The 26,985-nt window shown below is 38.3% G+C and overlaps 1 protein-coding gene across 18 annotated transcripts in view; it reads right to left on the bottom strand.

Annotated features, from left to right (window-relative positions):
• The window catches only part of OSBPL6 (oxysterol binding protein like 6), a 198,813-nt gene that overhangs the window by 82,845 nt on the left and 88,983 nt on the right, over window positions 1-26,985 (bottom strand). For 12 of the 18 annotated variants that reach the window (XM_044768657.2, XM_070508178.1, XM_044768647.2 and 9 more), the window contains exons 2-3: window positions 23,163-23,354; window positions 498-753 (exon numbers count right to left, since the gene is read on the bottom strand). In XM_044768657.2, the coding sequence (XP_044624592.1) occupies window positions 498-599 (102 nt within the window). In that variant the 5' untranslated portion in view covers window positions 600-753; window positions 23,163-23,354. Of the gene's footprint in view, window positions 1-497; window positions 754-19,758; window positions 19,945-23,162; window positions 23,355-26,985 lie in introns of those variants that run through there. The other 6 variants (XM_070508179.1, XM_044768648.2, XM_070508175.1 and 3 more) reach the window with 3 other exon arrangements.

Below are 26,985 nucleotides of genomic sequence, written 5' to 3'. Positions count from 1 at the left end.
TTTAAACATTGTCTGAGTTCTCACTGTCCTTAATTCCCTGATACTACAATTTTATACGTATCCTAATTTCTGAATCTGACTGCTACTAGATTCCATGAAACACAAAACAGAAGTTAGTGCTTGACAGGCCAGCGAGAGACTTGTAGGAAGACAACCTTTGCAGGTCCAGATCCCTTCCATCTCCATGGATGAAGAGAGGGAGAGTGGAACATTCAAGTTCCTGGAGTTGGCCCCTGCCTCCAGGTGCAGACAGCGAGAGGAAACCCAGAGGGCCACCCTTCCTGTGGTCTGCACGCTAAAAAAAAGATCTTAAACAACAGAAAAGCAAGAGCAGGATATTCGTGACATCATCAGGGTGATCTACCGAAAACAGTGAGTTTTCCTGTGGAATAAGAATCCTCACAACAAAATTTCAGAATTAATTAGCAATTCCATTACATCCTAATGGTACTGTATTTGCATAAAATACCAAAATGCACTTTATACTCTTCTCTTACCTGCCGACTCTCCCTTTGGGAGGACGTTGAAGAGGAGGCACTTCTATGGGTTGGAGTGGACGTTTTATGAGCAGGGGAGATGCCCTTCTCGTCTGAACTCATAGCTGCAGCGAGTCTAGCTGTATGCACGTAAGACCATCCCAATTGTGTCGCAAACTCACAGACACAGAAGTAGATGATTTTTCAGCTTTAGTCCATTTCATGAATCAGGATTGACTAGAAAAGAGGAGGCAAATATTCTGGGTGTCCAAAACACCTAAAAGCAAAACAAACAAAAAAACTTCACGTAAGTAATTAAAACAAATAAAAAATCATTATATTTAGGAAAAAATACTAACATGTTAGTGAGAGGAAGAACTCTGACACATTAGCAAATATTATTTCTTCCTCTAGACCTTAAGGTAGAGGATAGAAGGGTTAATATGTAACAAAAATCTACCAACAAGGAAAACGGGAAGAAATCATGTGCTAAAGTCATATTCTTCCCTTACACTCTCTTTGTTTTAAAGCAGATTATGATGCTATGTTCTGGACCCTCATGCCAAAATCCAACCGTTTCTTCCCCTGAGAGTCAACTTTCCCTGCCCAATGGATTATAATAAGAGCTCAGTCCACGTTTGTCTTCATTTTGGTTTATCCATGTCATGTATGTGATGGTTAAATCCAACACAAAAGTCAGACAGAAAACGTAAAAGCGTCCATGCATTTTGTGCATCATGTGATCCAGCATTTAGGAAAGATCAAGGAATACACACATCCACGGTTATTGCACCTCAAGACCACAGCACACCTACACATGACTCTCAACTCAACGACCAACAGGCTATCAAGCATCTACAAATTGACGGGTATGTTTTGGAACTGGGGCAATGCTTGGAGTTGCTTCACCTCTCCACAGCCAAGAGCCCCTTCATTTTTCACTTGGATTCATAAGAAAGTCTGCACTGTAAGAACCAGGGCTAAAACCTTGTGCCTAAAAGAGAAAAACCATTCAACTGGCACCATGGGTTGCTATAAAAAAACTTTTTAAAGGTAACCACGAGAGAGTAAGATGAAAAGTTCACACAACAATCTGTGACCAAAAAGACTGACCAATCAAGTGAACTTTATCCTCTTCTAAGAAGATGGAAGGCTAAATTCCAGCCCCTATCTTAATGATAATATTGCTTGAAGGAAGCGCACAACACTTGGGTAAGTACTTTAGCACCCCAGTTGAAAGAGAAAGCTGCTGGCCACGATCAGATACCAATCTTTAGGCCAAAGAAAAATGAGACCTGAACTTCAGTCCAGGCGGAGAGACAGTCAATCAAATAATCAAAACAGGATGAAGGTACCTGGGGTATTATGAGGACACATGGCAAGGGAGAACCAACTGGGTCTGGAAGTCAGAGGTATCCCTGAGCAGGGGGGTGTGAGCTGAGATCTGAAGGATGAGTAGGAGTTAACCAGGTGTCTGGGTGTCCAGCATGGCATGATCTAGGAATTAGTGCTGGCCTATATGATTAGAGCACAGAGCGACAGTGACATGAAGGTCATAGGAAAGCAGAAGCCAGGCCCTGCAGGGCCCTGTCGGCCAGGTTCAGCATTTTGATTTTTATCATAAGCAGAAGAAGCCCTAAAGGGGTGTGGTATAAACACATACATGTGTGTAAAAAGATCCTTTGGCCACCATGAGGAGAACCAAATTGGGAATAAAGAAGAGGGAGGCCCAATCAGGAGGTGAGAGATGACAGACTGGAGTGGTGGCATGAAACTCAACGCCAAGTCCTGTAAGCCATGACTGGATATGGGGGAGGAGGAAAAGACAGGGCGGACGAGGACTCCCAGGTCAGCGCAGGCTGGCCAAAGGAAAGCCAGGACTGACAGAGGGTCGTGAGTATGGTTTCAGACAGGTTGAGTTTCAGGTACAACTGAGGCATTCAAATGGCAACAGACACTTGGAAAAGTAGGTCTGGGGCTCAGAGAAATTTAGACTGGAGACGCATGTTTAATAGATTATGTTAGTGATACAAAGGTATCAAGTGATTTACGTATAGATCACGTAAACTCTGCAGGTTCAAGTAAATTAAATTTTATGCTATAAATAGTTATACTTTTTAAATCTGCCACATTATGATAATGGATTATGTGTCCCTGAATGTGTTAATTAGGATTTTAATGGTCACTTGGTTATAGAGACTATTTGAAAGAACAATTCTGATAATTAAAAGGCAAATTATCATAAATTGGGAAAACTGGACTTTCCAGTGAATAGAACTCGTAATGCTTTCTTAAGATTCAACTTCACTGTCACCACAGGAAAAATAAAAGCTACTTATCCCCAAAAGTGGAAGGTGAAATTTCTCTTGAAACAAAACTTGACTTGGGGCTAACAGAAATAGAAAGAGCTCCAGAGCTCTTTCCTTGGCTCTGGAGCAGGTTTCAGTTCATCTCGGCAAAAGGCAGTAAGAAACCGACACTTGACAGATAATCATCTAATCCTACTGTTTATGAAGGTTGTCTAATAAGTGTGAGTAAAATTTCTCAAGCCAAGCTCCGGTGCCAGCAAACAGAAGCAAGAACACTGCTCAGATCCTTGATTTGAAGTACTTTGCTTTCTAGTCCAAAACGTTTTAGAGGTAGATGTTGACACTAGAGCTAAAAGTATGGAGGTTCTGTGATGTGCTCAAGTGCCCCCAAGGGATGAGGCTGAGACAACCAAACTCATTAAGCTCTTATCCATTTGGAAGTAAATTCAATCCAAGCTACATAAGGGCCAGCATTTCCTCTATTGGACTTTTTTTTTTTTCTTAACTGCATCTAACTACTCCTTCCCTATTAACACCAAAGCCAACACCTTGGTTTTTGTTTTAATCTAACACGACATTTTCAGGGTAATTTGTCTATGATCAAAGGGCAACATTTTGGTTGAATTACAATTATGAATATCTAGAATCATATCAAGAATGAAGAAAAGGTGAGTAAGAATTTAATTCATTCTGAGAATTGTTTTTGAGGTTATTGCTGTTGTTTCTATTGACTTTTGATTTTTTTTAACAGGGTTTCAAGTACCTAATCTAAGGTTGAATAAGATGACCTTTAAAGATCATTCCAACCTGATTATCAATCAAATGTCTAATCACCTGCTCTATTTCAAAATGCATGACAAAGGTAAGTCTAAACTCTCTAAGTAGGTTGTACCTACTTATTCTTTATTCCTGGAGTGTAAGAATTGCTGTGACATAAAAAATACTTATTTCATCTCTATCAAAGCACATTTTCAGAAATTGCCTAAACAAAATTCTAAACCAAAGAAAGACCATAGATTCTAAAGACAACACCAACATAATTCCTATTATCAATGATAAAAGTGCTGTGGCTGAAAACAACAGCAATATGAGAGCCAAACATCTAATTTTCCTGTCTCATTCCTCCATTGTATCAGCAGATCACTACAATTGTTTCTGAGTGCTGCAACATTTGCATTTACATTGAGGGACATAAAATTCAGATAAAGATCCAGGGACTTAACTAAAGCAAATATGGTAGGGAAGACTTCTAGAACTTGCTGTTCATAGACATCAAAAATTGTACGTGTTCAGAAAAATACGTGAAACTGGGGACTACTTAGCCTGGGCTAAGCTGTGATGTGGTAACAAAACAACCCCCAAATCTCAAGGGCTTCCAAGACAGGTTTATTCTCACTATTTACATGTCCTTTAGATGTCAGTTGCAGCCCTACGCTGTATCCTCTTCATTCCAAGCTGAAGGAGCAACCTCCATGGGAAGGAGAAAAAGAGTCAGGGCAGAACCATGAGATAGCTCTTCAGCTTTTGCTTACAGGTGGCAAATGTCACTTTCACTCACATTTTATTGGCCAAAGCAAGTCACATGGCCAAAGTGAGGTCAATGATGCATGAAAGTATAATCCTCCCAGAGGGAGAAGCAGTAAATACTTGGGCACAATAATATAATCTACTATGTTTACCACAGGGAAAGATTAAAGGTGCACATGAAAATATTCAAATTGACTCTAGTTTCACCACCTAGAAATAAGCATGTTTAACATTTTGGTTCTGCTTCAACCAAAGAAGGAGAATAAAAGACAGAAGGGTCAAATAAATAAAATTAAAAAGGAGAAATTACAATGGATACCACAAAAATACAAAGGATTATAAGAGAATATTATGAAAAACTATATGCCAACAAATCTGACCATCTAGAAGAAATGGATAAATTCTTAGACTCATACAACCTCCCATAACTGAATCAAAGAGAAATAGAGAATCTGAATAGACCAATCACAAGTAAAGAGATTGAAACAGTAATCAAAAACCTCCCAGAAAAGAAAAGTCCAGGACCAGATGACTTCTCTGGAGAATTCTACCAAACATTCAAGGAAGATTTAATACCTATCCTCCTCAAACTATTCCAAAAAACTGAAGAAGGTGGAACATTTTCTAATTCATTCCATGAGGGCAACATCACCCTTATACCAAAACCAGACAAGAACAACAAAAAGAAGGAAAATTATAGGCCAATATCACTCATGAACATAGATGCAAAAACCCTCGACAAAATATTGGCAAACTGAATACTGCAATACATTAAAAGGATCATACAGCATGATGAAGTGGGACTTATACCTCGGACGCAGGGATGGTTAAACACCCCCAAATCAATCAATGTGATACACCACGTTGACAAAATGAGGAATAAAAATGACGTGATCATCTCAATAGATGCCGAGAAAGCACTGACAAGATCCAACATCCATTTATGATAAAAACTCTCAATAAAATGGATATAGAAAGAAAATACCTCAACATAATAAAGGCAATGGGTGACAAACCCACAGCTAACATCATACTTATGGTGAAAAACTGAAAGCCATTCCTCTGAGAACAGGAACAAGACAAGGGTGCTCACTATTGCCATAGTACTGGAGGTTTTGGCCACAGCAATTAGACAAGAAAAAGAAATAAAAGTTATCCAAATTGGCAAGGAAGAAGTGAAATTCTGTTTGCACATGACATGATTTTATATATAGAAAACCCTAAAGAATCCATCAGAAAACTGTTAGAAATAATCAACAACTACAGCAAAGTTGCAGGGTACAAAATCAACTTACAAAAATCTGTTGCATTTCTATACTCTAATAACAAGCTAACAGAAAGAGAAGTCAAGAATACAATCCCATTTACAATCCTTCAGTCTTGCCTTCTGAAGAGCATCACAGCTATGTTACAGCATACCCCCAAAATATAGCCTCCATTCCCCAAACTGGCTTCTGGTGCAGCCATTTACAAAAGTGAGGAAAAAAGTATGCATAGAAACAAGTTCTCTGATTTTGAGTGACCGAGATCTAACCCCTCCCCACTCTCCTAAGGCTCTTTACTAAGTATGAATAAGACAAACCTACATCCTACATCATCCAGCCCTCCAGGGGGAATTTTAAGAGGAGGATTTGAATGCTAACCAAGTAAACATGAAGGGAGCCAAGGATAATTGGCACAAATAATCTTCTGACAAAGAGCAGATCTCACACAAAGAAAAGTAGAAAAAATATGTGTGTGTGTGTATTTCAAACACTATAAAAAATTATTCCCACCAAAGGAGAGAAAATTGTGTGCAAGAGATACAGAGGGCTTATTTGGAGTGCCAATACTAGCAAAAGAGAGAGGTGCCTTTAGAGCCCAGGTGCTTTACACATCAACAAAGTTTTTTTTAAAAACTGGAATCTGAATAAGAGATAAGACAGGCTCAGATGCAATGGGAACTGACATGGGTAAGAAACTGAGGAAACAAATAAGGACACTAGAATTTAAACGCAGGAATTAAAATGATATTAATGAAGCACAAAATGATTCTGCAGAAAAAATCTAGTCAGTACGTAGATTAAAAAGGTAATATTGAGGGGCCGGTTCCGTGGCCAAGTGGTTAAGTTTGCGCGCTCCACTGCAGCGGCCCAGGGTTCGGATCCTGGGCGTGGACATGGCACCCCACTTGTCAGGCTACGTTGAGGCGGCGTCCTACATCCCACAACTAGAAGGACCTGCAACTAAGATATACAAATGTGTACGGCGGGGGGGGGGGGGGGGGTGGGTTTGGGGAGATAAAGCAGGAAAAAAAAAAGAAGACTGGCATCAGTTGTTAGCCCAGGTGCCAATCCTTAAAAAAAAAAAAAAAGGTAATATTGAGGAAATCATCTCGCAACCAGAAAAAAGGGCAAGGAAAAGTTAACAGAAAATGGAACCTGAATCTCTAGATACTAATGGCCCCGAAGACAATGACTAAAAAAGAAAATAAATAATATTGAAAATATCCCTGAACATAAGGAAGACTTCAATTTGGAAAATAAAATCTTTTATCAATAACTATCTTTATCTGGCAAATAAAAATAAAAATTTTTATCTCACAAAATTAGTAAGAAGCAAATCAAAATAAGATAGATCCTAGTGAAATTGCTGAATTTAGATCACATCCTCTGAAGCAATTCAATAAATTAAATCTGAATGAAAAAGTGGAAGCAAGTAGGGGTTAAACCTTGAAGATTTTTGAAAATACACTCTCCTAAATTACTTGAGCTAAAGAAAAATAAAAATGATATCGTGGAATATTTGAAAATAGACAAACACATAAACATACACACACACACACACACACACACACATAAATCAATCCAGCATCAGGCCTAATGGTGAGTCAGTGCCATTTCCATTAACATCAGCAACAAAATGATGCTAGCTTTCGCCCTATTAATATTGTTCTGAGAGTGCTCACCAATGAATAATATAATATTCCATCTGAAATGCACATAAGAATCAAATAGAAATGAACCAGAAAAAAAATCTTTCAGTAAAGTAGCTGGTTACAAAATTTATATATATGTATATTTATCTATCTATCTAGATATCTATTTATCTATATAATTTTTAAAGTGAAGGAAGTCAATCTGAAAAGGTTACATACTGCATAATTCCAATTATACAACATTTTGGAAAAGGCAAAACTATGGAGACAGAAAAAAATCAGTGGTTGCCAGGGGTTGGAGTGGGGGCAGCGATGACGAGGTGGAGCACAGAGGATTTTTAGGGCAGTGAATCTACTCTGTATGATACTATAACGATGGATACATGTCATTATCCATTTGTCATAAAATGTACAACACCTAGAGTGAACCCTAATGTAAACTATGGACTTTGGGTGATAAGGATGTGTCAACGTAGGTTCATCGATTGTAACAAATGTACCACTCTAGTGTGGGATGTTGATAGTGGGGGAGGTTATGGCTGTGTGGGGGCAGTGGTATGTGGGACTCTTTCTGCTCGATTTTGCTGTGAACCTAAAACTGCTCTAAAAAAAAAGTCTTAAAAAACAAATATATGTATATATCAGTAAGAAAAGGAGGCATTATTTAACAACTTCAAAAAATAAAAATAAAAGTTAGATCCTTTACCGCACACTTATTTTTTTTATTGCAGTAACATTGGTTTATAACATTATGTAATTTATATATACATTATATAATTATATAACATTATATAATTGTTTATAATATTATATAAATTTCGAGTGTACATCATTATATTTCAATTTCTGTGTAGATTACATCATGTTCACCACCCAAAGACTAATTACAGTCCATCACCACACACAGGTGCCTACTCACCCTTTCTCCCTCCCCCTCCCCTCTTATATATATATATATAAATCTATCTATCTATATAAGATATATAAGATATATAGAGAGAAAGATACCAATTATATATATATATATATATATATATATATATATATATATCAATTGAAGTGATGACAAAAACAATTCAAGATTCCTAAAACTGGTGAAATAAATTATGGCAGAAATATCAACAATTTAGGTGGTGAAATCTGAGGTGATTTTTTTTCCCAAATTTTAAATATTTGTTCTTTTTTTATACCAGATATATATTAATTCCAGAAAACGCAATAAAGCTATTTCCATTTTGAAAAATATTTTTTCTTTTGAGATAAAGCATATGATTCAACTTTTAAAAGCTGTTTTTAGAGACATAACTCTATGATTAAATGTAAATAAAACATAGTAAAATGTTTTATTTTATGTCTATTTAAAGTGGAGAATCACAGAAGGGGGTGTCCAGAGACAAAGGAAGGTAGACACACATTCTCTGTCTGCTGCCTCTCTCACACACATCTCACTGAACACAGAGACGCTCGACCAATGCCAGAGAAATGTGGAGCCCCATGCACACTCTCAGCTACACGGATTTAAAAAGAGAACATTAAAGAAGAAAGATATGGGTTTCCTAAACCATTGGGTAACATCCAAGTCTTGCTGCCTTTAAACTTACAGTAAAAAGACAGTGTAATTATGTATTTCTACAATTCAAATGATATGTGGGGAAATCACTTCCTGCTGTGCAAATCACATAAAACTAGGCCAAAGGCCTGATTCGACTCAAGAAGGAGAAAGGGTCCCTCACTTTACTTTATACATTGATATTTCATTGATATTTCATTGATATTTCATTGATATTTCAAAAGTCTTGAATAGCAAAGCTTCCCTTAGGTCACACTGCCTCTAGTTTTTTGAACCAGGCTAAATTTTCTTCAATGACTTAAGAATTAATTGTTCTACTTATTTATCCATAACTTTTCATATGGAAGTTTCCCTGAAAGTCAGCTTAAATCAGGCATTTTCTAATATCACACTAATCTCTGTTAAATTGTCATGTGATGATGTCTTTATTCAAAAACTGTAATTTGAGCTGATGTATTCTCTAATTGGGACATAGGCCCCTAGATTTAATAATTATATATTCTTTCCCATCTCACTTTAATTTAGTATGTGGTATGACACTTATATGCCAGGAACATGGCCCAGCTCTTTCCTTCTGTTTTAGGTTTTGTTGGCTCTTGGGCATTATGCATTCAATTGTTCTCAGAACCGAGTCTTCAAAAAATTGTTGTCAGAGAGAGATTAGGGAATACTTCCTTATCCTGAACAACCAAAATACCTCTTACATGTTTCCCCAAGCAATCCTTCTTCTCTGGACATCTGCTAACTTTATAATTAACAAAACATAAATGGTTTTTGAAAAAATCAAGTGAAAAGCACATCAAACATAGCATTTGAGGTCAGAGTCCCTAAAAGGACCGCCACCTCCCGTTTAGCTTTCTCTATCATGTTAGAGAAAAAATATCTCAATAAAAATAGTAGGCCTTGGGGCCGGCCCCATGGCCGAGTGGTTAAGTTCCTGCGCTCCGCTTTGGCGGCCCAGGGTTTCGCCAGATCGAATCCTGGGAGCAGACATGGCACTGTTCATTAGGCCAAGCTGAGGCAGCATCCCACATGCCACAACTAGAAGGATCCACAACTAAGAATACAGAACTATGTATGGGGGGGCTTTGGGGAGAAAAAGAAAAATAAAATCTTAAAAAAAAAAATAGCAGGCCCTTTCTATGTGCCAGTCCCAGATGCCAAGCACTTTCCATCCATTCTCAATGACTCTCTTGTTATTGACAGTGTACAGACAAGGAAAACAGGGCTTAGGAAGTTTATTAACTCTATTTGACATCAAAGCCCATGCAACAAAGTCTTTCACTACTCTTTACCCTTGATTTACTGATAAATCAATGAATAAACTAAACAACAAATCAAGTTTGTTAGAGTATGGTACATTACTGACAGCATACAGTACAATTTATAAGGTTCTTAACCTAGGGCTCACGAGGGGTTTGGCTCATTCTTTAAACTCCTGAAATGATATGAAAAGTTGTGGATAAACATGCATGTTATTTCCCTAAGGAGATATTCAATAGCTTTCATCACATTATCAAAAGGCATCCTTGCGAGTTTTTATTTCTAAAATGATTGTTATCAGTACAGGTTTAAAAAAATCCATGGGCACAAAAGCTGTACAACATACTTAATATAATGAGATCACAGGACATGTGATTTTGATGGGAGCATATGGCATGGACACTTGTGACAAGTCTATTTTGATTCCATCACTCGATAATTTTACCAGTGCTAATTTTCTAAGATTTGTCAGCCACTTTTTCATTCATCATTTGGTTTCTGACCCTTGCTAATATGCTTTGAAAAAGAAGCTTTGGTAGCACCATAATTCACATTTTAACAGCAAAAATAATATTGGGAAATGTCGTTCATGCCTGCTAATAGGTACTGATTGTCAGCAGAGTGCAAAGACTTTTTGGCAAAAACAGGAAATATCAAAAGATTTTGCCTCTTGGTGACCTTAACGATTCATAAATCCATGTTGAGAGCATGTAAACTCTTACTGAGGCATCAAGTGACTTGAGGAGCAGCACATGTCCTGTTCTCCAGAGGAATTTCCTGTGAAAACAACAGTTTCTGTACTGAGTGGAGGTATGCTGAAAAGGTGGCTAAAGCAGAACAAAACGGCTTAGGTTAAAAATGTTCCTGAATCAACCCTGGTGTTTTGCTGGTGGGAATGTAAAATGGTGGAATTGCTATTGAAAATAGTATGGCAGTTCCTTAAAAAAACTAAAAACAAAATTATGATATGATCCAGCAATTCCAGTTCTGGGTATAGACCCAAAAGAACTGAAACAGGGACTGGAACAGATATTTGTACACCCATATTCATAGCAGTATTATTTATAATAGCCAAAAGGTGGAAGCAACCCAAGTGTCCATCAACAGATGAATGGATAAACAAAATGTGGTATATTCACACAATGAAATATTATTCAGCCTTAAAAAGAATGGAAATTCTGAAACATAGTACACCATGGATGAACTTTAAAGACACTGGGCTAAGAAATAAGCCAGCCACAAAGGGAGAAATTTGGTATGCTTCTATTTATATAAGTACCTAGAGTAGTCAAATTTTTAGAGGTGGAAAGTAGAAGGTGGTTGCCAGGGTCTGCGGGGAGGCAGAATGGGGAGCTAGTGTTTAATGGGTACAGAGTTTCCATTTGGAAGATGAAAAAGTTCTGGAGATGGAAGGAGGTTGTCTTACTCCATTTGGGCTGCTATAACAAAATACTACCAAATGGTGGCTTATAAACAACAAACACTTATTTCTCCCAGTTCTGGAGGTAGGGAAGTCCGGGATCATGGCATCGGCAGATTCAGTGCCTGGTAAGGACTCTCTTCTTAGTTCATAGATGGCCATCTGATTGCTGTGTCCTCACATTGTGGAAGAGGGCAAGGGATCTTTCTGGAGTATCTTTTATAAAGGCACTAATTCAATTCATGAGGGCTCCACCCTCATGACTTAATCCCCTCCCAAAGGCCCCACCTCCAAATACCATCACCTCGGGGGTTAGGATTTCAACATATGAATTTTGGGAGGACACAGACATTCAGACCACAGCAGTGGTGATGGTTACAGACCAACATAAATGTATTTAATGCTGCTCAACAGCACACTTAAAAATGGTTAAAATGGTAAATTTTATGTATATTTTACAACAATAAAAAAAGTTCCTGATTATCAGCTATAATGACTTTTATAAAATGTAAGCATTAATTTTACATTATTTTGTGCTCAAGTTTCATCTTCTTTATAAAATCTTTCCTAACCTATTAGATAGAAAGACTATACCAACTTCAACATTCCCAAGGGAAAATCTCTTGGCTGTCCTAAAAAAAGCCCCACCAGGCTGCTAATGGTACTCCAGGGGCCTGGGGCATTAGTAGGTTCTGTTCTCGCTGGTGCCACACTGCACATTAGGAATAGAAAGAGAGGCAGCAGCATAATTCTTTCAAAACACCACTGACGGGTTAGCCTGGCTGCATAGAATTACTGCAACTGCCACCCACCTACCTAATCGACTAGCCATTATCTACCTAATCACAGACATTTCATGGTCAGAGACCTTAAGTAGAATTTTTTAAAACTGTCATCCCTCTAGAATAGCAGTGTTTATGCAGACCTTTACCCACATATCAGGGCACCCGTAATTTACTTGCGCTGGACATTCAGCATAATTGTTGGTTTCAATTATCGCTTATTCACTGTTACAAAAGGGAAAGAACAGCTGACAGAAACTGAGGATCTACTGCCCAGCCCCAGGTTCTTCAGCCTTGTGACCTCGTTTCACTGGGATGTGGTAACCTTCGCACACTCTAGAGGGAAGCTGCGGCCAGCTCATACCGGCTCAAGAGCCAACTGCACGCATCGCTCTCCAGCTCAGCCTTCAGAGACATCCTCTTGGGAACTTGAAATCAGCCATGGTGGGTGTACGTATGCCATGCAAGTCAGCATTTCTGTGCGTGTGAGAGCTGATTTTTAAACATTTACCGGTACACCACTGCATTCATCCTGTGGTGTTTTTTCCTTTCGTTCTTATACTAAAAAAATCCCATGGATTGCTTGGGTTTGAAACCAATCCCAACTGTGTTATTTCCTAGCTATGAAACCTCAGGCAATTTATTTAATCTCGCTGTGTCTCAGTTTCCTCATCTATAAAACAGGGATATAACATCTACCTGATGATGTTGTGAGAAGTAAATACAATAATTCATGTGAAATGCTCGCTATTATTATGCATTCTCTTCTGAGCCTCTCCTCCAAACGACTCTCGGAGGAAAATGGACTTAGGACACATGGTGTATCCACGAGAGCATCAACTTCTTCCATGTGCTGGTTCAGGACTCTTACGTCTCAGGAGTACCAATTTTGAGACTGATTTGATCTATGACACTATTTTATTAAAAGCCCCTATGTAAAAGGTTTGCTAATTTTCCATCAAAAGATAAAGAGCATTTTGGAAGAAAATGCATAATTTAACAAAAATCCACAAAATAGAAACTAATATACCAGTTAATGTCTTTAAATGAATTTTGTGTCATATCCTTATTAAAACTACAGCCTACACATAAATATAAGAGGATGATCAAATAATACACTTATTAAGATTATTTTAGTGTCAAAAATACTTGAGATATTGATATAAAGGGAAGGAATAGGAGTCCTGATGGCTTGACAAACCAGATTTGAGGTCCAGACAGAGCATCAAATTTGTGGTATGTTAAAATTCGCAAAGAAATGGATGTCAAAAAGCTTGAGCTTGAGCCTTCCTTTTCCAGCAGATCATGTGATCTTGTGTCTGAAGAGTGATAACTTCCTCTATGCAGGGAAGATGCTTCTGTGCCCAACCTACCTCATGGGATTTGGTGGAACTCAAGGAAGAAAACATTACTCTAAAATACTCACATGTGCATTGGGATAAAGCTGGAAGACCGAATACAGGATCTATTTCACTCCGAAATCCCACTGAAATCCAATGAAAACAACAGTAAAGAGACTTTTTTTTTTAAAAGTAAAACCCCGCAAGAGCAGTGCAACAATAAAAATAGAATTTTGGGACTGGAAACCAGGTAAGAGTGGTAAAATGACATCTGGGTCATTAGTGCGTCCTGTCACAAAGAAAATAAGGAGAAGTTTAAGGAATTCAAAGAAAGGTTTAAAATGTCATTTGATATTGAATTGGGATGAAAAAAGCTGCTTTTCCCCAAATCCCAAGCTTGGGAAATGCCAGTGCTGTTTGTTACAGAGGTTTTGAAAGCTGTTCCCAGGACCACCATGTCACCTGGGAACTTTACTCCAAATGCAAATTCTTGAGCTCGTCCATACTAGTGAATCAAAAACTCTGTGTTTTAACAAGCCTCACACCATGCAGGAGATTTAAAGGATTGCTAAGTGGGCTCTGTTTTTCACGGACCTAACACCAACTCTATGGAATAATAATACAGTATAAGACACAGAGGCCCTCCCAAGTAATAGAGCACAAGCCTTAAAAACAAAGAAATTGTTAAGATTTTTCCTCAGAAATTAAAAAGAAAAATTATAATAAGAATTTTAAGTGATAACTAAAACATTTAACATTTACGACCTTCATATGACAAAATTATTTCTAAAATCTTTAGAAGGCTTATGAAAAACTTTTACTACAAATCCAATATCTCCATTTATGAATAAAGAAGAAAATAAAGCAAAAAGCTCTATCGTGAACTAACAGGACGCTGTTGTCTACTAATCCTTGTGATTACAAAATTTCTTGGATCCCAGATTCAGAAATGGAAAGAGAGAACCAGTCGCTGTCTTTGACTAGATCAGAGGTCAGGAAATGTTTTATGTAAAGGGCCAGACAGAAAATATTTTAGGCTTTGTGAGCCATACAATCTCGTGGCAGCTACTCAATACTGCCATTGTAGTGGAAAAGCAGCCATAGACAATACGCACACAAGTTAAGTATGGCTTTTTCCAATAAAACTTTATGTACAACACCAGACTGCAAGCCAGATTTGCCCAGTGCTGACTCCTGACCCAGATTACGAAAGATGAGGAAGTATTCTTGGGGCCAAATATTGGAGAGTACAGTCAGTCCTCCACATCCCCAGTTCTGCATCCCTGGACTCAACCAACTGGAGACGGAAAGGCCTACAATGGTTGTGTCCCTACTGAACATGTACGGGCTTTTTTCTTGTCACTATTCCCTAAACAATACAGTATAACAACTATTTACATCGTATTAGGTATTATAAGTAATCTAGAGATGATTTAAAGTATATGGGAGGGTGCATGTAGGTTAGATGCGAATACTATGCCATTTTATATAAGGGACTTGAACATCCATGGATTTTTGGCATCTGCGGGGGTCCTGGAACCGAACCCCCACGGACACCAAGGGACAAATGTACTTTCAAAGTTTGTAGATTACCAAACAGCTTCCAGGTCTGTTAATCTGTAGTACAGTTGGCAAAGCATTTACAAAGGAGAGTCTGAATTCACTGACTTCTTGCCAACTCCAGCTTTCTCTCTCTCCCCTAACAGGTGAAAGTAGACACTTTAGGTTTAGAAATACACAAATTGGAAAATAGTAATAAGATACAAAGTAGAAAAGATTGTTTTCATCAGAGTAAACTTTTATCTATGCCAGTTTTATTAAAAGCCCCATGTGAAAAAGCTTTGCTAATTTCCACCTGAAGGATAACATCCTAAGTAGTCCAAGAGTATTTCAACAAAATCCATGAATTTTTTAAAAAAATTTCAAAGTTAGGAAAAATGTAAACTAACTTTACTTGTAAGTTTTGCTAGTTTTCTGAAATTTAAGAAGGTAAAATGAAGCATTTAAACAGGGCAAATTTTGTCTAGTCCAAAAACGAGCGATGGGACAAAAGTCTGGAGTACAAGAGCATTCAAGTAATAAGTTATTGGCACCCACCATTTTCCCCACTGCCCCTCCCTATGTAAGTCTGGCTTCCTCATCTTTGCCACACTGTACTTGACTGAGTATGCATTTTGGTATTTCTTCACCAGTTTTTTTCTTTTAAAAAATGCTTTATTTTGGAATAATTTCAGATTTGCAGAAAAGTTATAAATATACTACAAAGAGTTTCCACCTATCCTCCACCCATGACTTCCTCCAGTTCTCAGAAACTGACAAAACAAGAGATTTTAATCTTAAAGTTTAATAATTTATAGTGGTAACTGAAAAATAAAAGACATTTGGAAATAAATTCAAATGCCAAATTTGTACTTATTGTTTAAATAAACTGTATAGTACTTTTAAATTTAGTATTCTAAACATGAAAATTTAGTCAGCAAATCACCCTTCAGTTCTCAGCTTGTGTCACCTCAGAATAGGCACCTAGTCCATCACTTTCCAGGACAACAGCCTTTTCATTTCCTTCACAGCACTTACTGTACTCAAGAGTGACATTATTTGTTTACTGGCTCATTGTCTATCCCCAGGACTTCACCTGTTATCTTTCCTGCTCTTCTCGTTATAATCCCTGGACCCAGAATAGTGCCTGGAGCATATCGAATAGATGCCTGATAGACAGCTGGATGAATGAATGAATAAATGAATGAGCGAACACTTTAGATACAGTTGGGGTGATATAAAGCATATGATCAAAGACACACTATTTAAACCACCATTGTTTCTGAAATTTCAAACCTTTACCACCAGCCACACACAGGTGAAGTTTTGGGGAGCCTACGTGTTAGTCCATCACCTTTGTAATCACTTCTCACTGAGACAAAGTTTAGAATTGCTACTCCCAATATATCCTCGTTCTCTGAGAGCCAGACGTTTCAAAGTAGATCTGCATTGTTGGTTCACTGCACACAGTATTTCCTGGTATTATTCATTTGATGTGAAAAGTCAATAAAGAAAAATTTTAAATCACCCTTGAGGTTAGACTAATTAAAGTATTAATCATCTTTCTGTATGTAAAAATCTATTTTGAAAAAACTCGCAAATGCTGGATTCCAACCTTATGATGGTTTGAGAATGAGATATTTTGGGAAGACATGTGAAAAGCTGAAAAGACTAAAGGGGGAATGTTGCAGCTCTCCTTCCCTCCCATTGCCGAGCCCTCAGCTTCAAGTTCAAGGAACTACCTGGTTGTAGGAAAAAGAAAGGAAGGATGAATAGATTAGATGGCAGGAAGGAAGGAAGGAAGGAAGGGGGAGAGACTACCTAATCCCATATTCTCTACAAACACTTATATTCCTCCCAGGGTCAAATATTACAAAATGAGTCCAAAAATCAAAGCACTTGATCATCTGCCCAACCAAGGGAAAGAAAGTCACTCCAAGATAAGCATCCACAAAATATCCACTTGTCAAATAAAAGAAGCAAGCAGACAAAACCACTGGAGCACTTTCAGGCTCTCTGCTTCATTTAGAGCATTTACCCTTCTCCTGTTTCTGGACCTGCACGATGACGAAGAGCGGACACTAATAACTGCGTTCAATGCGGCACAAACTGATCCACCATCTAAAGAGTACAATAAGCCCACTGTCACTTCTAGAACATCTCCTGCTTATGATGTAATGAGCTGCAAATAACTCAAATTATCTGGTGAACAAAAGATTTAATAGTCTGAATCTCACTGCCAAGAAACATATCAACATTAATACTAAAAATGGAGTTGAGGGAAAAATTCATCTTCTGACCTCATGCCTAAATCTTGAAAGACTAAAAATAATAGTAATAGTAGGTAAATACAACTCTACACTTTTCTCTATCTAAAAATAGAAAAGTCAGTAGTAGTAAGGCTGAGATTATTCATTTGGAACTATTTTATGTACTTAAAGAACAAAGGAAATGAGTTTGTGATGTTATTCTGAAACAAGATTTTCAGTGTAAGAGAAAAGAGATACAATACAACATCAAATAATACTAAAATGGCATAAAGTTTACTTGGGAAAATCAGTATGAACTAATAATTTTTTATTCTTAAATATACATATTTCATACCCTGTCCCCTGAAAGAGTGTGGAAACACTGATAACCAAGAATGAGCACCCTTCACGGCCAGACTGTAGTTTCTAAATTCCATTTTCTACTAAAAGGAACCAGAGCTCCTTGGAATGGCTGATTCTTAGACTGGAATACGAAATGAACAAGAGGAGCTTTGGGTATCCTGCTGAGCAAAAAGCAGGCTCAAAGAAACTAATGGGACATTAGCTTCTGGGATGTTCTGCATTTTGATCTGGGTGCTGATTCTTTGGGAAGGTTCAGTTTGTGAAAATTCATTGTGATTCACTTATGATAGTTTCTCTTTTCTGTATGTATATACCAGAGCCAATCTGAAGGGTCTCCCAATGAAAAGAAGGTTTTATTTGAGCATCCAGAAAAAAAAAGTTACTGCAACCATTTAAAACATAGCAACTATTTTAAAAATTCATGAATGGACAATGATAGTCAAGAAAGAAAGGAACTCTCTCCCTGCTCAAAAAATCAAAGAAACATCTTTGATTGCCTTTTGAAGAAACTGAAGCACCAACTCTGAAATTGTCTATTCAGAGGGAAGTATTAAGCACTTACTCTGCCTTTCCTGTATGAACTGTATTTCAGGGTCACCATATACTAGTTGATGAGGGAACCTGCCTTACAAAGGAATTCCAGCTCATAAATGTAGAAGGAATGATAGGATGGGGAGGGGGAGGAAAACTTCTACAATCCCTAATGAAATAATGTATTCAGGCAATGATTATTGATGAATGAAATCATGAGGTGAAAAAATTGATGGGGGAACTTCACAATAGAGGGATCAGGATACCACTCTCTGAAGCTATTGTTCAATCTTAGCATCACTAAAAGTGGAGCAACTGGACCATATATGCCTGCTAAGGTGATGCTATGTGAAGTACAAAGCCCCATGGAAGCAGAATTCTTGCCAAAAGAGTAAAATCTGAATCTAATCAAGCCTCTAGATCTAATTTTCACTTTCTAGTAATTTGTGTGACAGAGAAAAAGGTTAAATAACAACAATCAGCCAAATTCAGTATGTAGAACATTCTATTGCCCAAGTGGCTTAATTTCTTCAACAAGTAAATGACTTGAAAAAAGGGGGAATATTCTAGGAAAAAGAGACTTAAGGACTCAATAACCAAATGAAACGTATGTACTGCTTTGGATCTGATGCAAATAAACTAACTTTAAAAAGATAATTTTGAGAAATTTTAACATGGAATGAGTAATAAATGATATCAAAGAATTATCATGCATAATGTTAGGTGTGACAATGGCATGATGGTTTTATAGGAAAATGTGCATATTAAGAGATGCATAATGAAGCATGTACAGGTGGACATGACATAATCCGAATTTCTAATAACTTCAGAATAAAAGGGGGGAGGGATAATGCATCTAGGTGTGTTCCCTGTGCTATTGTCTTCACTTTTGTATATATTTGAAATTTCTCTAAATGAAAGTATTTTTAAAAAATAAAATAAAAGAACATGGGGCTGGCCCCGTGGCCGAGTGGTTAAGTTCGTGCGCTCTGCTGCAGGCAGTCCAGTGTTTCGTTGGTTCGAATCCTGGGCGCGGACATGGCACTGCTCATCAAACCACGCTGAGGCAGCGTCCCACATGCCACAACTAGAAGGACCCACAACGAAGAATATACAACTATGTACTGGGGGGCTTTGGGGAGAAAAAGGAAAAAAATAAAATCTTTAAAAAAAAAATAAATAAATAAAAAATAAAAAAATAACAAAAAATGAAAAAAGTCTTAAGAAACAAAAATTTCCCTCTTCTCCGCTATTTACATATGAAACCCTTGACATTAACAGTAGATTCCTTTTCTTCACTTAATTACTTCTTCATTCCACCTTTTAACTGGATATGCATTTAACATACAATTTATTTGTCAAAGCTGGTCTAAATCTTTCCGATGTTTGGGTGACCCAGCTTTCTAAAACCTCACCTATTAGATTGAGAAAGAACGTACAGGGGGAGGGCTGGTCTAGTGCACAGCCTTTACCTCTGGACAAAGGTTCCTTCCTGGTCCCTTGTTCCTATTATTTTCAACAGGGTGAGAAGGACATTTTGAGGTCTTCCCACTCCTCTTCCCTGGAGAGAAGAGCTGGCTAATGGCCTGCTCCCTCCCTGGTGGTTCCTCAGCTCTTCAGAAACAGGTGCCTCTCGAACAGAAGAAACCCCCTTCAACCTGAGAGACAAAAAAGCAGGGACAGCCAAGGAGAGGAAGAAAGGGGCAGGTAAAATGGCATCAGCATTGCCAATTCTCATTGGATAGTCCCTCCATGTCCACCCCCTGAGGGAGAAATCTCATGATCCTCAAATCAGACACAAGAGAGCAAACATCAGCTTTCCTAGCATGCCAGGGCTGAATCTGCTTTCTCCTCTTCCAGTTTTTGCTTAACCACATAAAGTTTGCTGACTGGTTAGCTGATTTACTGAGTTTACCTTTTTCACCACATTTCAACCTGTTTCATATGTCAATAATGGCTTCCAAGCATTCCCTACCTTGTTTCCCATTTTTCTGGTTCTGGTTATCCTTTCCTCAGGGAGTTAAGTGAAATTGAATGTGCAGCTGATTGTAGGAACTCCGAGAAAAAGAGATAAAGGGGTTTTCTGAAAGCTTTTCTGAGTATACATGCATACATACTAATTTCTATGACAAAAGAACAGTAAAAATAAACACACTTCGTTAAGGAAATGTGATGCCCATCACCTGCATTTTCCTTTTAAAGAAAAGTTTAATTTATTTCTCATATAGTCAAGTCACAACTCAGCAATTGAGTGGAAACAAATTTCCAGTTGCTTATTTCCATGAACTTAAACCTGATAGTTAAAGGGATTCATGGACATTTCATCTCTGCATGTGGTCAAGTATCAAGAGATTCTAGGCAATACTGACCCAAGAGATCCCATGAGATAGAGCAAAGTAATTCAGGCAGAAGGACAGTAAACTATCCAAAATAAACATCCAATCCAGCTGGGCTTCTTTGTTGTTTGCATCAACATTCAAAATGGATATCCTGGGGCCAGACCAGTGGCAGAGTGGTTAAAGGGTTCATTGTGCCCCACTTTGACACCTGTCAGCCACACTGTGGTGGCAACCCATATATAAAGTAGAGGAAGACAGGCACAGATGTTAGCTCAAGGTGAATCTTCCTCAAGCAAAAAGAGGAAGATTGGCAACAGATGTTAGCTCATGGCTAATCTTCCTCAGCAAAAAAAAAAAAGGATATCCTGAGGCCTGAAATCTGCTTAAATAACAGGTACTACCCATTTGAAGTTAAATGAGTCGTCGGGACAAGAACCACTGGTCTGGAATTGAGTCAGTCTCCCCCTATCTTTAAACTACAATCAAATAATTAATGTTGAGTTTAACTAATGTACATAGAGAAGCACAATGCCATAAGGATCCTATGATTTGAAATGCTTTCATAGTTAAAGCTCCTTATTACCCTATAAAAGCTTGATTCAATATCAAATTAACAGCAACATCACTGTAAGTAGTTCACTTCCCACCAATATACAGTGATGGAAGATGGGGAAAGAGAAGTTTTGCGATTAACCACAACTCTCTGTGCTTGAAGGTACATCTGTTTCTGATGGCGAGATTTTTCAGTGTCAACAGTTCTGCACATGTAGATGGCACAACAATTGCTCAGTGAATCACTCTGGTGTCCGGAATGAGTAAGAGGCTAGTAAATGAGCTCTAAATCTCTACAGGTGTCGTTCAAAAAGAAGTCAACTTAATGAATCAGTTTTACCCCCCTGGGACAAAAACAGTCAGAGCAGGCAATGGAGTTCATAGGTCATGAAATATCAGACTCTGAGATGACAACCTCAAGGTCTGGAAAGAATCAATCAGACCTTATCACTATGCAAATCAGATTTCCAAATTAAGAACAATGGACCATCTTATTTTGGAAAAGTCTTCCTTCTTCATAGGAAAGCCTGGCAGGTGTCACCTTAACTTCAGAAAGCCATCACTTTCAAAGCACACACATTTTATACAAAGTAATAAAATGCCAAAAGAGAATAAAGACTAACAGAGTGTTCTGTGTAAAGTACATGGAGATGACTTCATGTAAGGAGAGAATAAGAAATTGATGCTTCAAGCAGGAATTTTAACCTCAAAAGCCTACAGGTGCCTGGCAAGTAACATAAATCTGTAAGGACGGTCAGTTAAGTTTTGGGGACTGATAAAGACTAGCAAACTTCAGTCCTTGGATTAGTAACAAGACCAGATTTTTAGTCTTCCAAAAGAAACTAGGTATCTGATTTTTTATGTGAAGTCTCCAGATTGTCTAGTGTTGGCAATTATCTCGATCTAAAAAAAAGAAAGTTTTTACAGGCTAAAAAAAATATAGTCTAAAATGTGACCTGTGGGTCATCAGTTTGCAAACTGTGCTTTAAAATGTAATTTTAGAATGTAATTTCAAATAATGCAGTAATAAGCTGAAAGCTTCTCACATAACAATGATTATATGAAATCATCGAGCCTTTGCTTCTGCTCTACCAGGAGGGACCAGGCCATGCACAGGAAGGGCAGGAGTGGTATCAGGACGCCTGAGGAGCATTTCCCTAATTACAAACATCTGAACTATCGTTACCGTCACCATCATCATCACCACCACCACCCCTGTGCCCCACGGAAAATAAGAGTTTGAGGAGAGGATTCGCAGCTTGCGAAAGCTCCCCAAGAGCTTGAATGGCACACCCTCCCACTCTGGGGATCACGGACCTCAAGAAAGTAGAAAGCTTTGTATAACTGAGAGGGACGTGTCTAAACTGTGAGGAGCAAACTCACTGAGCCTAAGATGTCGAACAGTGTATGTGAAATGGCTCTGAAAATAATAATTGCAAATATCAAAGAGACAAGGAGACCATAGTAAATATTGCTGGTATCGTATTAGTTACTTCAGTCTCATGGGCAAAAAAAACCCCAATCAACCATCTACTTGTTTACTATGAAAGATTATGAAAACTGGATTTATGTTAAAAACGTGTGCCTGAATGTACATGTGGGTTTGTGTGCATAGGCATATGTAATGAAAGCAAGGATAACATCTGGGCCGTCTCTAGACTTAGGTCTGTGGGGTCATTACTCAAGAAGGGAAGGGGAGTGCCTTATTTCCCCATGATGCCAACTGCAGATACAAAAAGGCTAACAAATACTTTGGCATGTTTTTCTACTTCCTATCCTTTAAAAAACTACAGCAGAACTTTTTATGAAGATGTCTAAACAAAACCAAGATTACTAGGTATTATTTTTAGATCTGATATACACATAAAAGATAGAAAGAAACACCTTCCTGTGATTTGGCACTCTCTCACTAATCTCTGCCTATTATTAAGCACTGCCTAATCTAACCCTGCTCTTCATTTTAAGCTGGCGTTCTCCTAACTCACCTTGTAACTTGAAGTCAAAGTCTTCCAGGTCGGCTTTAAGGTAAAAGCTGTTTGAAGTGGCTTATCCTCAGATGCCTGCAGCTTTTTTCTGGGAACTCGGTATGTCTATTGATCCTGCTGTGGTTATCCGGTAAATCACAGGTGTGGCTCCTTGATTTCCTTCTCTTGCTGTTTTGCAGTAAGGGGCAGAAGCTGAAAAAAGAGATTACAGTCATATAGTACATCTCCACAGAACTTCCAGGAGCCTCTCGGGCGGACTGCTCATGGCCAATCAGAAAAGTCCTTCCAAGTTATCTCTTGAGGAGAAAGTTCACCAGGAACGATGTCTCGGCTTTTCACCTCCTTTGCTCAACCATGTGTAATCCCAAAGATGCAACTGTTGAACTCCTCAGCAAGCAGTAACATTCACAATTTACATCTTACCCAGAGATTGGGGTAAGAAAACTCTCGATTTATATAGCAAATATTTTCTAAAAGGAGCTAACGTCTATTTTCCAGAAACTCGTTTAACCCTCCAATTAAATGTAAACCTCAAACAGCGTTTTTAAAAATAAAGTATGAAGTAGTTTCATCACATATGCATGTACATATACAATCCCAGTGCCCTGATAAAGACCCATCAATAGTCTCTAATTTGCCTTCACAGAACAGAATGTCGCCAAACTCCTCGAACCATCCTCTAGCAGAAAGAGCTGACTATAGTACCAAAGAGTAGAGTTTTCAACTTGACATAATTTCTCAAAAGGCAAAGAAACAGTATTTGATGAGAAGATAAAATATATTCACTTTAAGGGGAAAAAAAAGAGAAACCGGACAAGTAATCCAAAGGAGAAGCTCAATTAGTTACTCTCCAACCCTCAAACTCGATAGCAGTTTTTTCCTTCAAGCCATAAACCTCACCAGCAGACTCGTTTACTCACAAGCTTTAAAAATTACTCCCAAGGTTTGACTACGTTTCCAGCCTATTCTTTCACTTTGTTTTAGTTTTTCTCTTTTTACTTATGGAGAAGGGGAAAAAAAAGCACACACACATATTGTGAAAGACTATGATAATGAAAGTGCAAAAGATTTACGTCTGCCCAGAATCCTACGTCGTGATTGCTCCTTTAAGTACCATTTTTCTGGAAAAAAAATATTTGTTCTAAACCCTCCTCTACCTCTACAAAAACGGGGGGTTTTTTTTAGTATCTACTATGTTGTAAGACAATTCCATGCATCTTGTAGGTCCTAAATAAAAGGTAATTGATGATTATGATGATGACACAGAAGAACTGAGGTTAGGGTCTGTCAATATTATTTTTGTATGCTCAGTATTGTGTCTGCTTATTTTCTGCAGACACTACTCAATCTATGCTCTTTAATCTCATATAATTATAGGCAGACTGAATATGAATGGTCAGCTGTAGAAACTCCCCTACTCACCCTTCCCTGCTCTTTCCTATGATGGACTCTGCCAAGCTTTGGAAAAGGAGAGAACACTGAAAAAGGAAGAAGAAAGAAGAAAACTATGGCAAAGAGCCCCTTGTGCTATATACTCAGCTTTTTTTTGCCACTCCCATGTGATCCCTCTTCCTTAGTATTATTTTCCATGATCCCTCACCATCCTACAATGGCAAGCGGGAAGGTAAAGAAGCATAGAGGACCACGGGGTAAGATCAAGGTTTCCTCTCCATCTCTATTTTCCCCAGTCCAGCAGCAGAGGGGAGAGAGAAGACAGGCTGAATCTTGCTAACCATACCTAAGAATTCCCCCTCCCTCCTGCATCACACATATCGGTGTGTCCTCACCTCCAGCCTATGTAAATTGGACCTTGGCCAGACGAGTATTTTTCTACTTCACTCTTCTCTCTCCCCATAGTCTTTGCCCATAGATCCTTCAAAATCCAGCTTACAACCACAGCTCCAAGCTCCTTCATTGATCTTCCTAGTCTAGAGAGAAGGATCTTCTCATTGCACTTGGTACTCTCATTGCACATGCTACTCTCAGTCAGTTCTACTCGTGTAACATGGTCCTGGTCTTACGTGTTGCTTACACCTCTTATCTCCCCTAACAGACTGTGTCAACTCTGGGAAGCAGGAACCAGATCTTAGTTTCCTGCACACAGTAAGTGTGACAGTTAAAAAATGAAATTTATACAAGGTTCCTATTTATATGTACTTCTTAAGAAATGAATCTATAAATGTCCATTTTGCACCAAAGTGTGTATTTTCACACAGTGTATGCAATGTCCCGGAATAAGGGTTCTGGTTTGTTCTGAGACTATAATTAATGTTCATGTGGACATCCTGTGCAACTTTCAAAAAGACAATCAGCACGATAAAGTATAGTGCTGTCTATAACCTTCAGGGCACTATCCACTCTGTGTTATAAATGACTACTCTACCGGGGCTGGCCTGGTGGTGCAGTAGTTAAGTTCACACGCTCTGATTCGGAAGCCTAATCCCAGGCATGGACCTATACACCACTCATCAAGCCATGCTGTGGAGGTGTCCCAGATAGAAAATAAGAGGAAGACTGGCAGAGATATTAGCCCAGAGACAATCTTCCTCAAGTAAAAAAGAAAAAAAGAGGAAGATTGGCAATAGATGTTAGCTCAGGGTCAATGCTTCTTCACCAAAAAATAAATAAATGACCACTCTATCAATACATGGTTCAGATACAACCAATCATCTCTGGTAGTTACTCAAGCCAGAAATACTAGGAATATTTGTCTTAATTCAGCTTCAAAAACTTGATTCAGACAGAAAGTTTATATCATCACATTCAAATTCCCAATTTCGAGGTGACGAGTATATTAAGTTTTATTCAAAATCCAGGAAGTTAACCAAGTGGTAAGTAAACTTTATTTTATTTTATTATTATTATTTTTTTGCTAGGGAACATGCTCTCTGAGCTAACATCTGTTGCCAATCTTCTTCTTTTTTTCCCCTCCCCAAAGCCCCAGTGCATAGTTGTATAGTCTAGTTTTAAGTCCTTCTAGTTCTTCTATGTGAGCCACCACCACAGCATGGCTACTGACAGACAAGTGGTGTGGTTCCACATCTGGAAACTGAACCTGGGCCGCCAAGTGGAATGTGCCAAACTTTAACCACTAGGCCATCAGGGCTGGTTCAACTTTATTTTAATTAAGATACTGTCCAGGGTCTTGCTTTACCTTGCACATAAACTGTGCATGGGCAGAAGTCCAAAGTTGCTAAACTGGTAAAGTTCAAGTCTAATTACTCCTTGTGACAACACACATGAAAGTTTAATTCTTAAAGCTCTCATTAAGAAAGAAATTCAGAGAAGAAGTTGTTTCTTTTTAAAACTATAGCCAATATGGATGCTTTAAAAAAAAAATCTAGCTTTCAGAACACCAAAAGGAATCATGTTCTAATTTAATGATATTCTCTGTAGGCCGAAAAGGTTCCCGACACCCTCCTCCTAAGCTATTAATGAATTAAAAGTTGTCAAGGTTAAAAGGCTGATTTGAACAAAATCTCCCATACCAACCAGTACTCGGGTAGAAGTCTCTGAAAAATCTCACTCAGGGGAGCTTAGTGATTTGGCAAAGATTTCTTCTGAATGGCTCATTCAGGAAGTAAATGATCCATTATCTTTGCAAGAGACTTCTTCCTGTAAATCGTGTGACTAACCCTCCCACAGCCTGAATTTTGCCCACTAGACACCACAGTCTCGTCTAGCGCACTCCCCACAGATTCCACTCATTTCCTGTTCAAGCCCCTCAGAGCCCAAGATAAATCCTACTAAAGACTAGGCTATCCTGTGTGGCTACTAAGTTAATGCATAGAATGCAAAATGGAGACAAGATAGAGTAAGCTCC

Source organism: Equus asinus, chromosome 4 (genome assembly GCF_041296235.1).
Source record: "Equus asinus isolate D_3611 breed Donkey chromosome 4, EquAss-T2T_v2, whole genome shotgun sequence".
Lineage (NCBI taxonomy): Eukaryota > Metazoa > Chordata > Mammalia > Perissodactyla > Equidae > Equus > Equus asinus.
The sequence above is the reverse complement of the archived record's forward strand: the minus strand, read 5'-3'. Positions and strand labels throughout refer to the sequence as shown.